The sequence below is a fragment of the Neolamprologus multifasciatus genome, chromosome 20, assembly GCF_963576455.1.
Source record: "Neolamprologus multifasciatus chromosome 20, fNeoMul1.2, whole genome shotgun sequence".
Lineage (NCBI taxonomy): Eukaryota > Metazoa > Chordata > Actinopteri > Cichliformes > Cichlidae > Neolamprologus > Neolamprologus multifasciatus.
In genome coordinates, this window is record NC_140458.1 from 35,763,954 (window position 1) to 35,780,075 (window position 16,122).

Sequence of the window (16,122 nt, forward strand, 5' to 3'; positions counted from 1 at the left end):
CATCATGGGCAGTGTAGTCCGTGCTGCAGGGAGAATGGACTGCCATACACGTTATGTGTCTGTGAGCGAGGGAGGGAGAAAAAGGAAAAGTACGAGCTGTCATCGAGCAGAAACGGGAGCTGGAAGCATGTAAATATAATAATAACCACTGCAGCCAAGAAGAGAGCCTGACGAGCCCAGCTGTAAGTAAGCTATTAAGACTCGACTGTACACCGTGTTCGTGTTTTCCTCCAAAAACAATAAGTTCTGTTGGAGCAGCCTTTCATCGCCTCTCTCTGTCTCTGCTAGCAAAGTTGACCCAGACAACAAAGTAAAGCTAGTTTTCAGCTACGAGCCCGACACAGAACCCACCGTATTAGCCAGAGGTCCCTTTACTACGGTTCGGAGCCGCGGACCTTCAGTAACAGTAATAAATCACAGCAATAGTACATTCATGTAGTTGTAAACAGCATGATAATATATTAAGTAATCCAAAGTATTCAGAATACGTTACTCTCATTAACGTAACGGAATACGTTACAGAATACATTTTGGGGCATGTAATCTGTATTCTGTAATGGAATACACTTTAAAAGTAACCTTCCCAACACTGATTACATCCATATGATTATCTATGCATTCTGTATGTGTGTGCATGAATTTGCAGTATTTATATCCTGATGTGTCTGTTCTTTCGTGCATGTGCATTTTTCTCCTTGTATGTAAACTTTGTGCACTCAACTATCTTAACGATTGCATGTCGTGGCTCAAGTTCTACAATTTCTTCTTCTACCTCAGTTTTTCTTACTCAGCTGTAAACCTCGTCCATATTTAATAACCAGTCTGTTGCGGTTTGGCTTTCAGTGAAGTAAACACATAATCACACAAAGAAAAGCTTACATGACACCTCTTCATCAAAGTCTGACGCAGCGTTATTCTGATTATAACAGCTGTGTAGTGTTTTCCTAACAGTGTCAGTCAAATGGCTGAAGTTTGATGAATAGAGGATTATTGTGGTCTAATAATGAGCGGTGCTTAAAAAATGACAGTCAAACAACTGTGCTTATTCAGTGAAACATATTACTGTTATCAACAGACGACATTATCTGGAAAAAACAATTTGGAACTGTCCACGGTCAAGGTGGTAAATTTACGTATTAATTTTAAAGACTTTGTTAGTTAAAAACAATGTGATAGAGAATGCAGCGCATACATATTCCAGGAAAAGTCAATTGCATCTATACAGAAATGATATTTTTGCATTAATTTTTGCAATTTTCAGACTTTCTGAGTTCCAAAATTGTATCAAATACATGTTTAAAACTCTGAGAGGTCTACGCAGTCATGTGCATTCATATGCAGCACACACAGCATACACACACAAACAGAAACATGCTGTCGGGGTTAAGGAAGTCAGTGGAAAATGCATATGCAATAGGCACAGCAGCTGTGCCCCCAGAGGCTTGCATCTGGTCCAATCTGGCAACAAATCTCTTAACACTCTCATACTTGCACCTGCCAAATTCACCTGCTGCTGGAGCCAATGAGCCAGGAAAAAATGGGTTTGGCACATAAGAGTAAAGAAGATTCTCCGTGCTGAGCACATAAAGCTTTTTCAAATTAAAATTTGCGTTTTATCTTTTGTAATCACTGTAATTGCAGATTTTCAAAACACTCGCCTGCTTTTGCTCATCCTTAATTTTTAGGTTCTTGAATATATAAATAAAAATAGCTGGAACTGAAAATGTAAATTTAAAGGTAACACAGTAAATTTCAGGAAGCATCATCAACTAGGAGAAAGGACTCGGTAATCACTACATGAGTCTTTTGCCAGGCTTTGACAGTGTTATCTTCTGAATGGTACCACGGCGGCCCCTATCAAATATGATTAAAATGAATGATGGGAGGTATCTGCTTTTCTTTCCCCAGGTCCGTATATTTCCTTACCTGATTGGTCGAGAATCAGCCTTCGCAGAAAATCTCAAATGGATGGCGTGTGCTAACAAAGGTGGGCTCTTAAAACACGGTACTTTCTCTCCCCTTATAATCTGTGTTGGTGGTTGCAGCGTGTCGCTGTCAGCTGGATGAAAAGTTTTACATTATGCAGGATGTGTTTGGAGTGTGTGTCTGTGTGCATGCACACACTAGCATGGATGAGTGTGTCGGCGCTCATCAGCATAAGCAGGCGTATGCGACAGGAGGCGACGGGTTCCAGTTGCACAGGCCACATATGTCATATTACTTCTTCTTGGAGCTTAAAGTCCAGATTAATCATAGCGATGCAGCACTTTGGAGCAGCTTTCTGTGTGGTCATGGTTGTCTTAATGCGTAGAGCACTTTCCTTCAGGATCTATATTTAGCTGGAGGTGGCTGACAGAGACAGTCTGGCTCCATTTCCTCAGGCTCCAGCAGATAAGACAGGCCAGCCACAGGTCACACAAAGGGTGTTAAGTGTGTGTGTGTGTGTGTGAGCGTATATGTGTGATACAAGAACATCCACAGTGTTGCTTGGACGTGATATCAGAGAACCCATCCAGTGACTTTGAGGATATTAGTGATGATAAAACCTGAGACAAGAGAGACTCACAGACGTCTGAGTATTCTTGTTTGGCTGTGCGCTTGTGTGCACTTGTGTGCACTTGTGTGCACTTGTGTGCACTTGTGTGCGCTTGTGTGCACTTGTGTGCGCTTGTGTGCGCTTGTGTGCGCCTATGTGTGCATGCACCAGGGAATGCACATGTTGCCCCAAGTCTGTTGCAAACAATGAGATGTACACATGAGACCTGTTTGGTTGCTGAAAACATTGTGTTTGTTTAGACTTGTGTGTGTGTGTGTGTGTGTGTGTGTGTGTGTGTGTGTGTGTGTGTGTGTGTGTGTGTGTGTGTGTGTGATGCTATAGTATGGTAATGTGTATGACTGATGATGATTCAGGGGGATGACTGTGACATCCTCTCCATCCTGCAGAAATGATGCAGAACAGTCTTCTGTCAAAAACATGGCCCAGAATATTAGCAGGACTGCAAATGCTACGAGTGTCACAGTGCAAGTAAAGCTACTTTTGGCTGCTTCCTTATTCACGAGGAGTCGCCAGAGCGGGTGGCGCCGCATGTTTGATTTGGCAGATTTTTATGCTGGATGGCTCTGATGTAACCCCAGAGGAACTTGTTTGGGTTGAACTGGTGCAAGTATCGGTAAAATAATGTTAGATGTTTTCACTAACTCTCAGCATTTACCGCATATTTACTATCCATCCATCCACTCATCCTTTTCAGGGTCTGGCTGGAGCCTATCCCAGCTAGGGCGAGAGGCAGGGTACACCCTGGACAGGGCGCCAGTCTGTCTCAGGGCTAACACACAGGGACAGACAACCGTTCGCACTCACATTTACACCTATGCGCAATTTAGATTGTTCGATTAACCCCACAAAGTGCTGCATGTCTTTGGACTGTGGGAGGAAGCCGGAGTACCCGGGGAGAACCCACGCGAACACGGGGAGAACATGCAAACTCCACACAGAAAGACCTGATGGTGGAATTGAACTCAGGAGCTTCTTGCTAACCATCGTGCCACCGTGCTGCCCTGTATACTAGGAATACGTTTGGTTGGCGGTGAGTGTGTAAAGGTCAAAGGTTATTTATCCAGTTATGGTAGATACATTTTTGACTCCATAGGGCTGTTGCAGTGGTTGGTCAATCCCACTGGTTAATGTGTTGTCACATCCTAAGTACAATAAAAGTGACAACAAACCAATAACAACCATTTCACTTTACTTGTATATCAACAAATACATTTTCAACTTCTTATAAGAAAGAATGGCTAAAAGACCATTTTGAACACAACTAGTAACTCTTTTAGCGATCGACCTCTAATCGACCAGTTTATTAGTGGGCCAGTGTTATAGTAACTTATTGTTGATTTATAATGGCTGATCTGTGAAAAAGTAAGAAGTAAAGAAGATTTGGGAGAAACACTTTTCAATCCTGTTACGAGTGTTGATGTTGGACAGTTTGTTCACTAACTGTGCAGCTCCCCTGTTAACACACCAGCTGTTTGGATGACCACAAGCAAAATAACCGCTGATCTGAGCTAAGTCGGACGTAAATGAGTAAATAAACAACACATAGAAGATATTAGAGAAATCTGTTTATGTTTCATGTGTCTGATATATCAGGCAACATTTTTTAAAAGAAAAAAAAGACAAATACTCTTATTGTTACATAACTACCACACCTTCACCGTGCTCTCGTGTGCAGTTTGTTGCTTTGGACGCTCGATATTATTTAAACTCGTCCCCTTTCGCTCCCTCTACTCGTTGCATCTTCGCATTTCCTTCGACCTCATTCACACATGTTCTTACCTTCATACCTCCTCCTCCTCTCCGGGGTTACTTCCATCTGCTCCATATTCTCACTACAAATCGCCGTGTTGTCTACAAGTAACTTTAGTGTCGTTTCAGATGTTCTTTGCAATGATTTGCCAAAATGTGTATCAAAGCTAATCAACACCTCTTTATAAATAGTTTATTACACGTGCAGTTTAACATCTTAATTGTATTCAGATTTAAATGCTACATCAGTACTTGCCTTGTTGCAACCAGAGCAGGAGTAGTTTTCCTCTAGAGTCATTTGAGTTTTCTTAAATGTATTTCTGCAGGTAATCAGTAGCTCTCTTCACGACAACACAGACACAGGTCGGTTCTTTGAAACGGGCGTTTATTACTTGGGCCTTCTCTCCTCGGCTTCACCATCACCAGTACGCCGATACGCCAATACGCCGTGAGAACTGGTCACGAGCGAACAACTTTACAGTACACATATTAAGTCCAAACACAAATAAAAACATTTCTCAAATGACAAATACCTCGTTGGCTGCTTGTCCTGAAAAGAGGTCCTTAAGTCCTTGTGTTACTTTTTCTTTTAGCAAACTTTTAGCTTAAAATCGCTTCATGAGAGACATCTGCTCCCTCGCAGTCCATGCAAAGTCTCGTGTACTCTCGTTAAGGGTATTCTCACGAGACACTAGCTCTTACACTTTACACATGTACATTTCAAATAAAGACATTTCAACACAAACTATATATATTCATGAAATTATGTAACTTATTATAAATCAGTCATCTACATCATGAAATCTACACAGAACATTTTAACAGCATTTACATCAGGACTTTTTTAAAGGGCATTTTAACAGGAAGCAAGGCAACATTTCTAAGTCTTCTTTAAGTAGATTATTTACCGGCTGGGTTGATGCACACGTCTATCACAGATCTGTGTGTTGTGTAGACTTCAGGTCCTTTCTCCCTGTGGAGTAAAAGTTATCATCTTTCATTTCCTCCGACGCGCTCTCTCCTTCTAATAAGCAAAAAACAGTTTTGTTGTAAAATACTTTTACAGCTGTGCACCAACACAGCGCTTCCTTACACGATGATACATTTTTCACTTCCACCTCATCCATTATTTTCACGAATCAGGACACCTTACTGGATCTTATTTGCTACATGTGACCCAGACCAAGGTCGTGTAAAAATATATTGATGCCCTCACCCTGTCCACACCTTGCTGAGGCTGTGTTGTATGTACAACATGGGCACCATCCACTGAAAGTTGGGAGCCTTCATCTTTCTTCCCCTGGCACCCGGCCCTGACGCCTCAGCTCGAAGGACGCCCTCAGCCTTCGAGAGGGAGCGGTAATTCTCGACTCGCCGCTGTGATGAACGATGCCGTTAGACTAGACGGTGTCTTTGTGATGTGCGTCTGTATGTGTGTTCTCATTGCACCGTCTGGTGGAATAATAGCCAACTCCAAAAAGACCTGCAAAGGTTCACTTCCAGGTCAAGTTCAGAGTTAAGTCTGTTAATCTACTGATTACAGCAATTATGTGACATCAGCACTTTTTGTCAATAATAGATTTTATTTTTAGTTAATTATTCTATTTTGGGCTTTACCGTAGATATAGTTTTAAGATTAGCTTGTAATTAATGGTGCATATTATCAGATATTTGTGCTGGGTTGATGCACCATCTATCACAGATCTGTGTGTTGTGTCTAGACTTCAGGTCCTTTCTCCCTGTGGAGTAAAAGTTGTTGCGGGAACGATGACCCCAACATCTATTTCCTCCGACTATGATTTTCTACTTGAATGCCCGACGGTGATGGAGGCCGTTTGCTGTTTTTACAGCTGGGTGAAAATGTGGTGGGCTTTTTCTTTCCCTTATTCACGGCGCCTCTGTCTCTGACTGCAGTGCTGACGCTCTCGCTTTGTCTGAGCCTCCTCCTGAGACAGTATATTTCCTCCTTCACGTACACATTAGTATCATAACGATGCCATTATGGGAGATGGAATCGCTTGTAGTTTAACTGAGATATTTTTGCTCTTACATTTAGATACACATGCATATACAGATACATTAAAAACCCATGATGGGACTTGCTTGAATAGTTTGCGGAGGATACTTTAAAAGTTAGTCATACATTTAACCAAGTTTCCATCATGCAAACAGCAGGTCAGCAGCTCTGCATCCCACATGTAGTTAGTCTGCTTTGTTACCAAGATGATTAAAATAGCAGCGATGGCTTGGAACATGTTGCTGGCTCCATAAAGCTAAAATGTTTTTTCAGGCATCTGATCGACCCTCAAACAGCTTAGAGACACAGAGCATGTGTTTTTGGGCAGTTAGACTTCTGAGCTGTGCTGCCTCATTGTTGGCAGCATCTAATTTCAATAATTAATCTACTTTAATTAAGAATGAACAATTCTTCATTTCTGTTTATCTTTCTCCTCCACTTTTTGCTCAACAGGGTATTTCACTCAAATTTCCACACTGGCAGATGTGCAAGAGAACGTGATGGAGTATCTCCATGTTCTCAGTCGCCCCAAGGTGATTGACCGGGAGCACGACACAGTTTGGACTGAGGCCTACATCGATAGCACTGTGAGTTGAATACGCCTTCGCTTGCTACTTAACTCCAGTTCACGTGGTCCTTGATAGCCTCACATATCCACTGGGCTGTTTTAGGCTTAGAAAACTCTGTAATGAGCTGAATTATTGTACACATAAACCACAGGACCTTTTGTATAAGTTCGTATTGTGAAAACATGTATTTTGAAGGGGAATGAATTAAACAAGCCAAATGAAAGTGATCGAGGGTGAAAGACGAGCAGAGGGCTGACGATGTTTTCTGCATTTGCACCTTTGACTGTGAGTTAAACGAGTCTGTGTGTAGCAGATGGACCCATTAAGTAAACGAGCCTCCTGTGTGTGCTTGGAGCTTTGTAGGGTGAGCAGAACATTTGTGAGTTGCAGCATTTTCAACTCCACACAGTCTTAGGAGAATCCTTTTTGGGGCATTGCCCATAGTTGACCTTTCCCGCGTGAAAAAGTCTCACCTCAGATTTATTGATACTGGAAATACTGTGCTTGGTTTAGATGCCATCACACCAGAGCATGATGAGTCACAGTCACCAGGGCATTTATGTGGGCTCTTCTCACATGGATGCAACATTGTGCAATTGTACTGGGGAGCTGCTATAATAAAGTAAATTTAATGTCTGATCTGAACGCATGGGCCATTTATTGTTCCCACATGTGCCATCATTAGGTAGGTACAGAATAGTTCATTCTCTAAATCTCCTCTTCTATCACAACACTGGCCGACATACTGAGCAGGTGGTGAATATTGTGAATTACAGTCAAAATAATAATATTTACCAAAGTCAAAGGAGCTTGCAAAGAAAAGCGTCTGGACTTCTTTAAGTTGCTTGAAGACGTTTCACCTTCATCCGAGAAGCTTCTTCAGCTCTAAGGTCAAATGGTGGAGAGTCCCAGATATAAACCTGGTGGGAGTTTCCCCCCACAGAGGGACAAAAGGACCCCCTGATGATCCTCTAATCGCCTGAGCCAAGGTGTGGAACTGGGTGTGGGTCCCAATCAGCCAGAGTTTCAGGTGAGCTCATTGTGAAACCTGGCCCCACCTTATCATGTGATTTCCTGAGGTCAGATGTCCCAGGATGTGAGTGGGCGTTAAGGCGTCTGGGGAGGGAACTCAAAACTGGATTATAGATGGCAGAGAGTTGGTGTCGTAAACCACCGCCTCTGTTCAAAGATGGTCGCTCACAGTGGACATAGATGCTTCTTTCACTCCTCTTTCAAACCATCTGTCCTCTCTGTCCAAAATGTGAACATTGGCATCCTCGAAAGAGTGACCTTTGACCTTTAGAGGCAGATGGACTGCTGAGTCCTGTAGTATCCCCCCATCCTGTGTGGGGGGAAACTCCCACTAGGTTTATATCTGGGACTCTCCACCATTTGACCTTAGAACTGAAGAAGCCTCTCGGATGAAGGTGAAACGTCTTCAAGTAACTTAAAGACGTCCAGACGCTTTTCTTTGCAAGCTCCTTAGACTACGATGACCTGATGACTGAGAACCTTCACAGAAATATTTACCAAAATCGTGCATTCGTCTCCTGTACATCCTCTATAGTTGAGTGACACAAACATCCTGAAAAACCCTGAATGATAATAACAGAGTTGAAAGGACGAATCCTCACACAACATGCTGCATTATTGACCCACACTGGTCCTTCTTGGCTGAAGTCACTGTGTTAGACACGGAGAGAAAATAGCAGGAGTCAACAGTTTGTGTATAGATTAAGAGTGCGAGCGCTTTGGCCACGTGAAGAGGCAAAGGTAAGTGCCTCCACTAGAAATACCCACCACGCAATCAAAAACGACATAAAAATAGACTCTTTTCTCTCAGCTATCCTTTTAATATCCCTTATGTTTTACCCTTTTCTGTCTTTCTGTGCTCATTTGTTTCTCTTTGTCCTCATTTCCCCCCATTTATCACAGAAGTGCACACTCTCAGCACTGACCTAACACGTATAAGGAAATGCTTACCTTTTCTTACGGCACTTGAGTGTTGATTCCTCTCTGCTGCCCTTTTGACTATAACGTCGCCTCTCTTGAGACAGTCGCTGTTTTTAAGTTGTGTTCAATGTCAGGGGATTTTATGTGCCCACTGGCACTCCATTCAGTGAAAACTGCACTGAAAGGCTTTCTGACACTTATCCACAAATGTATTGACCCTGTCTCTCCTCCTCATCGTCATCCTCCTTCTCACCTCCTCTTCCTTCTTGATCTGTTCTCTTTAGCTCCCCCAAGCACAAAAGGTAACTCTGGTGTGAGGTCATTGGTGCATTGTGCTGTGGTGAGGCCTGCTGTGTGTCGTGTGCGTTTCTTGTGCATGTGCGTTTCGGTTTCTAATATCTGTGAAATGAACGATCATAGCGGCTCGTGGCATTTTCTTATGTGTCGTTGTCATATGTTGTTTGTCAACTTCCTGACTGAAGCCATGCCTCATGGTTGTCACGGGTGCCATTCACGCGCTCTTTGCACGTCTGATTTCGCATTCGCACACGTCTGTGCACAAACTCGCTCATCCTTCACTGGTGATGCTATGTTAGCCTTGCTTTGCCAGTGTCTCTGGGCTGGCATCGTGGTGATGTGTGTAAATGTGAGGCTTCGTTTTGTTTGTGTGATTTTTGGTGTGAAAACAAGACTGCCTGTGTTATTTGTTTTGGTAGAATTTTCCAGAATAAGCTGTTTTGTCATCTTCTGGGTGAAAATCCAATAGTCCATAATGATTGGCGGGACGATCTGTTCTGATGCCTTTTTATCATTTTCAGTGTTTTATTTGTCCGATGATTTATGAATCGTATGTGGGTCGAGATAAGCAGCTCTGTAATCACAACAGTGATGATGGCGAAACAAAAGAGCGCTCCCCGTCAGTGTGAGCTAGCAGCAGTAGCATCACACAGCTGGCTGACACAGTGCTGTTAGTGTGACACACCCGAGCTGATCGACCTCAAACAGCTCAGCAGAAACTGAAATAGATGTAATTTTATTAGGATTAGCGAGGAATCTGAACCAATCCTTTGCATATAATTGCCCCAGCACTGCTCTGGTGCCATGAACACACATACACAACACATACACAACACATACACAACACATACACAACACATACACAACACTCCAGTGACAGAAAGATGCAAACATGTGTGATAAGAAGTGAGCAAAACTCCTTGGATTGGCTCTGTTAGAAAATTGATGAGCTTTGTGTTCTAGGACTGAAGTCATCATCTTTCCTTCATGCTATCTTTCGCCGGTTTTCTCCCTCTCACTGCGAGCCAGCAGTCCGTCTTTCTTATCGTATCTTTCTTTTGTTTTCTGTTTTATTGTTTCACTTTGCTTCTTCGCCCCTATCTCTTTCCCTCCACCTGTGCTCTCCTCTCTGCCATCCTCCCTCTTGCTCTCCTATCCCTCGTTCCACCAGCTTCATTCATCATTCTCTGGCTCATTTGGCTTTGTTTCCCACTCTGCTGGATGAACTGACACTGGAGCTCGGGGACGATGCGAGGGAGGTGAGAGGAATGTGTCAGGGGGAGATATTTGAGGACAACGGTAGGGAGGGTTGGAGAAAGAATATACGAGATTAAAGAATCATAAACATTGTGGGAGTGACAGGAGGAATTTGCACTGAAGTTTAAAAAAACGAGACTGATACTTGGTTAAGTACGAAGACCAAAACATGGGGAATCTGTGAGCAGCTGATTGCCTTTTGGAGATGCTGAGATGTTCAAAATGTCTTGCTGGATGAACATGAACGCCGCTATTTCAAAGCAAAGCATTAATATTGATTGAGGTAATTAAGAGATAATCCCCAAACACCTGCGCAGTAAAAACATGTGCTGCATGTGTGCCAGCTCAGCTTCCCATGGGGTCTGTTTTAGTTTCCTCAAATTAGTCTGCAGAGGTGGCGTTGGCTCCCGCACGAACACACAAACCTGGTCTCCAAGGAAACAGGGGTCACCTCCTCTACCTCCATGCAATTTGTCACAGCAACCTAGATTATAAAGTGTACCATGAAACATAAAACACAGGCCAGCGTGTGTACGTTAGCCCTCTGATGGGTCTTCGTGTTTATGTGTGTGTGGGTATGTGCTGGTGCGGTGTCAAGTGTATTAATGCCCACTGGTGTTCTCGTTCATTATCTGACCCACAGCAGGGAAAGAACTTCCACAGCTCATTTCCTCATGCAGGTAAATTCGCAGAGATTTGGCCGATGTGTGAGTTCTGACTTAAGGAGGATCCCGTAAGGATTAGGGTTAGCACCACTTCCACTTTCACAGCAAGAAGGTCCTGAGTCAGCAACACCAGGCTGGGGCCGGCCTTCGATGTGGAACCCTCATGCTCTACCATAGGTCTTTGATTTCACACAGCATCTAAACACGTGCAGTTACTGGCCTGGTTGCTTCAAGCTGGCTGCCCTGTGCTGCTAATAATTAGGCTGGGTTATGCAAAGAGCAGAAATCCTCCGCGGGGCTGAATAAAGTGTATCTTACCTTCTCTAAAGGTCTTTCCTCCCTTGGGAACGGTAAATAAGGATTTTCTCTGATGGTGACTGTAAATGCACTGCCTCTTCTTTTTTACCCAAAAGTATGGCAATCCCTGGAAGTGCTGGGTAAGCGTGGGCATTTTTACCAATTTTAACAATCTGGATCTCTGCTCAAAGAGTTCACATGTTACAGAGTCTTCTATCGGGGTTCACAGGGATACAGCAGCCCATAGGACCAGTGATATACTGCACTGATTGAAGCGACCTGGGTTTGGATAAATCTCTTTCATTTATCCCGTTCTGTAGTAGCACGGCTGCCACGTGTTGCAGCTGCAGTATCGAGGCATGCTTCGTTCTCCCGTCTATGTCCAATATTGGACTCCAAATTACATTTAGCAGCTGTCCAAACTCGTGCCACTAATTCCTCTTTCCTTAGCATCTGAGGGATGTTGACAGATTTCCTTGTCATTACCTGTTATCTCTCGTGGTAAAAAAGAAAAGAAAAGTCTTGGGGTGGAGAAAGCACTTTTACAATGTGGGTATAAAAGATGCGTGCTGATATTTAGTCAGTCCAACAAATTTAAAAGATGATATTCCTTTGATTAGTGCCGCGTAAGTAGAACATGCTTCATGCTTTTTCCGCTCCGTGTTCCCAGAACTATTGTAGATTTTCATCTTGGATTCATTCTTTGCTTAATGATCCAATTACTGATGCTGAATGGAAGAAGTCACTGACATTTACACAGATTCAACATTTCTGGGTAGGCAAGGTTGGATCATATTTGTCAAGCCTTCCTCCAGTCTCCTAAGAAAACAGTGTCAAGCTTTCATCTGTAATGGATATCATCGTCAGATACAGACATCCGGTAGAAAGATAAATATCATAATTATCCCAGCAGTCTTTAGAGGGGGGAGACACCCAGATCCAGACTAGAAGCGCTGCCTTTGGATGAGCTTATTCTGCAAGAGATCAAAGGCAGACTGTGATTGCACATATTTTAGGGCAAATAATAAACATGAATAAAACATGTCGTGGACGTTTCGTTGGTCTCTGAAGAAGATGATCAGGTCCTCGGCTAAATTCCCATCAAACTCTATGTTCCACACGGATGTTTTGCAGCTTGAAAACACTGCTCAGTGTGACTAGGCAAGATGTTTCATATAAGATGCATGAAATGTGCTCTGTGGTGACATAAAATTTGTAACAAAAACAGTGAAGTTTCATCAACACCTTCCCTCTCTTCCCTCCCTTTGGCTCTTTCTGTTTCTCTGTTTCTGCCTCACAAATCAGTTGGAGGACGGTCAAGGTCCAGTTCTGATGACGACGGTGGCAATGCCAGTGTTCAGCACCAAGAACGAGACTGTAAGCTCACATACAGTGATACATGACTCATTCACCGTCACTGCCTCGTGATTCCAGAGCTCGATGTCTCAAATGAAATTACAGCTTAACTGAGAAACTGAAATTTCCTCATGAGTTCTTCCATCACGGGGAATTAGTCTTTGAGAGAATTGACACAAATGGTAAAATCATTGATATTTTTTTGTGTATTTGATGGATGCTAATATTACTTTGATTGCAGTTTGAAAATTGGGACAAAGCAGCGCATCGCACGTTGGATATTTTTATAAAAACATAAACGGAGGCACTGATGCGGCTGTAGAAGATTGTTGTGTAAGTAACCTTTTAAACTGAGCTAACCAATTTTTGTATATTTGTGTGCAGAGAAACCGGGGAATCCTTCTGGGGGTGGTTGGGACAGATGTGCCAGTCTCTGAGCTGCTCAAGACTATCCCCAAATATAAGGTACCACATCCTGCACGTGATTAGGGATCTGAACAGCCATTATTTACTGTTTTACACTATCACTGACTACTGAGGGTTCCCAATGCTTACACAAGCAGTTTTACACACTCGTGCACATTGGCACAGTCCTGAATACCCATGCACACAGCTTTAGCTCACGAAGATGTTTTACTGTATGGCTACAACTAGGGATGCACCGATACCGATACTGGTATCAGGTATCGGGGCCGATACTGTAAAATGTGTGTGTACTCATACTCGTAAAAGTTAACCGATACCATGAACCGATACCAACTTATTTCATTAATCAGAGGGTGGCTTGTCATTTCTGTTGTAGTTTTTAGATTGGCCACTAGGGGGACATCCCGTGCTGTGAGACTGGCGGCTCCAGATAAAAAGAGAAACTGGAGGCTGCTGTAGCTAGGCTAAACAAAATGTCAGCAGTGTGGAACAGCCAACTTTAACTCAGGTTTTGGAAAAGCGAAGAAAAATGTCAAGAGAAAATCCACGGGCAGTTAAAATAACAGAGGCTCGACTCATTTTATCGCTCTGGATGATCAGCCAATGCCGGTCGTGGAAAATCAGGGAGATAATGGTGCCAAAACTTTCTGAAGAGGTAAAGACAAGCAGTGTGTGCGCGATGTCAGTCCTCGGTTTAACAGCACAGTGGACTGATGATCCACGGGCAGATGAGGAGTTCGTCAATGCCAAATACTTTTGTTATTTTGTTTGTTTGTTTACAATATGGACACTCTGCAATAATTTAAAAGTTTATTTTATTCCAAACAGAAGTGTTTATTTATTATTCTGAAAGCTCGAGACAGCCAATAGTTCAGTGATATTTTGTTAAATTACAATGTGGAGACAGAAGTGCTTATTTTTCACTTGAAATTTTTGTGGTCATTTTTATTAAGATTTTATTTTTTATCGGCAGAGAATAAAATAAAATCTGTCTTCCAATTCATTGTATTTGTGTGTGTGTGTGTGTGTGTGTGTGTGTGTGTGGTAGAAGTATCGGTTTTTGTACTCTGTATCGGCAAGTACTCAGATCCAAGTATCGGTATCGTATCGGTTTGAAAAAATTGGTATCGTTGCATCCCTACTAACACAGCCACTGTCTGTTTCCACCAGATCCTAGCAAGCTGTTGCATAAATAGGAGAAACTGATTACATGATGTGCAACTTCTGTGCCAGTCACCCTCTCCTCTACACTGAACTCCACCTCTCCAGTCCCACCAGCGGTCCAAAACCCCACCTTATAAGACATCAAATACTCCGTCGGTCAGTCCAGAGTACAGTAACTGAATGCAAAGCCAAGTCGCAGATAAATTAGAGATGAACTGAGTCACAGCTCCTGGTTTGACAGGAAATTACACTCGGTTCATTAATGCATTCTGGTCGTGTCCCCCCACCCACATCCCTGCACTGATTTCTTTTGTAGATCTGAATCCTGGATGTGTGTAAGGTGTTGACATTTGAAAGCGTGTTATTTGCTCAGACATGACATGATGAACGATGCCGTCCTTTCCCGTTGTGCGGTTCTCGCTTTTACCACAAAAACAAAGACTGTGAAAGGCGCCTGATTAACCAGATTTACAATTAGCTTCTGATTTGTTGTGCATCATTTTGGTGTGTCTTTGTGTGTCTTTGTGTGTGCTTTTGCATATTCTACTAGCTGGGCATTCACGGCTACGCCTTTGCAATCACCAACAACGGTTACATCCTCACCCACCCGGATTTACGGCCACTCGTGAGTATTACCTGCAGGTTTCCTGAGTGTGACCCTTGTTACCATAACAATCCCTTTTAGGATGCACAGGTTGAAGTTGAAACTGTACTGATAGATGAATACACCCTCTCCAGTTCACATCAAGTCACTTACCAATTTTCTTTTTTTTGTTGTCACACTGAGATTGTGATTGACTTTAACAAAACGGTGTGTAATTGTGTGGCGCTCTGTGTGGTGTGAGTATGCTGGCTGCGTGGTGGTATGTAGATGAGGAGAGCATGTTCCAGGCCTCTGCTGTGAATAGACAGAGATACAGCTTCTGAATGGCTGTGATTAACTCTATTGTACTCACCCACTCCTCTCACAAGAGCTGGACGGAGCGAGTGTAGAAAGAGAGGGAGGCTGCAGGAAGCAAGGGACCTGCTGAGTGTGAGGATAGGTGCAGGTAGGCTGGTGTAACACTGGGGGAGAAGAGATGCTCCTATGGATGTGAGGGGAACAGATGAGATGAGTGAGGCAGACAGACAGATGGTTTAATAGAGGTCTAATTAAAGACGTTAATGACCAGTGTTTAACAGCTAATGAGGGCTGGGAGACTGTCCTCACTGACAGGTTCAAAAGTAGACACACGTACAGTAGTAACACAGACGCACGCATAAACACACATCAAATGCAATTAAAAGGTTCAGTACTTTGATCTGTTTCACCTTCATTTAAAGGGTCGGTGGTCAAGCCAGTGAGCGACCCAGCAGCGGTGTATTCCTGGACCGTTGCATCCTGACGCTTGATTAATAAAAGCTACATATACATAAACTGTTGTTCCACGGTTTCAGTCTTAAGAAGTTATCGGTGCTTTATTAGGCTGAAGCACCTGATTAAATAAAGGAATAGTGAAATTAAGACTCAATTATGCAGCTATTGGCCCGAGTGCCAGCAGGTATGATGACACCAGCTTTTTATAGGTGTACGTAAAATGAAGATTATTCTTAAATCAAAGTAGTTTCAAATCCAGCTTGTTGGACAAAATGCAGATGTTATGGTTTTGCCTCTGTGTGTCACCACAGTGACAAATCAAACAATCAAGACATGATTGAAATGAAACTTTCAGCTTTAACAAAAAAATGCTTGAGTGTTTAAACATTATGGGAATTTATACACAGACCTGCATTTTCAGAGGTAATCGGAGAACTGACTGACAGGCAGTCATGGCC

The 16,122-nt window shown here is 43.0% G+C and overlaps 1 protein-coding gene across 2 annotated transcripts in view; it reads left to right on the plus strand.

Moving 5' to 3' along the window:
* cacna2d3a (calcium channel, voltage-dependent, alpha 2/delta subunit 3a) overlaps positions 1 to 16,122 on the plus strand; it is a 119,593-nt gene that overhangs the window by 71,242 nt on the left and 32,229 nt on the right. The window contains exons 11-16 of one of the 2 annotated variants that reach the window (XM_085146167.1): positions 1,909 to 1,987; positions 6,777 to 6,910; positions 9,130 to 9,147; positions 12,667 to 12,738; positions 13,102 to 13,182; positions 14,858 to 14,932. In XM_085146167.1, the coding sequence (XP_085002293.1) occupies positions 1,909 to 1,987; positions 6,777 to 6,910; positions 9,130 to 9,147; positions 12,667 to 12,738; positions 13,102 to 13,182; positions 14,858 to 14,932 (459 nt within the window). The remainder of the gene's footprint in view (positions 1 to 1,908; positions 1,988 to 6,776; positions 6,911 to 9,129; positions 9,148 to 12,666; positions 12,739 to 13,101; positions 13,183 to 14,857; positions 14,933 to 16,122) is intronic. The other variant, XM_085146168.1, reaches the window with a different exon arrangement.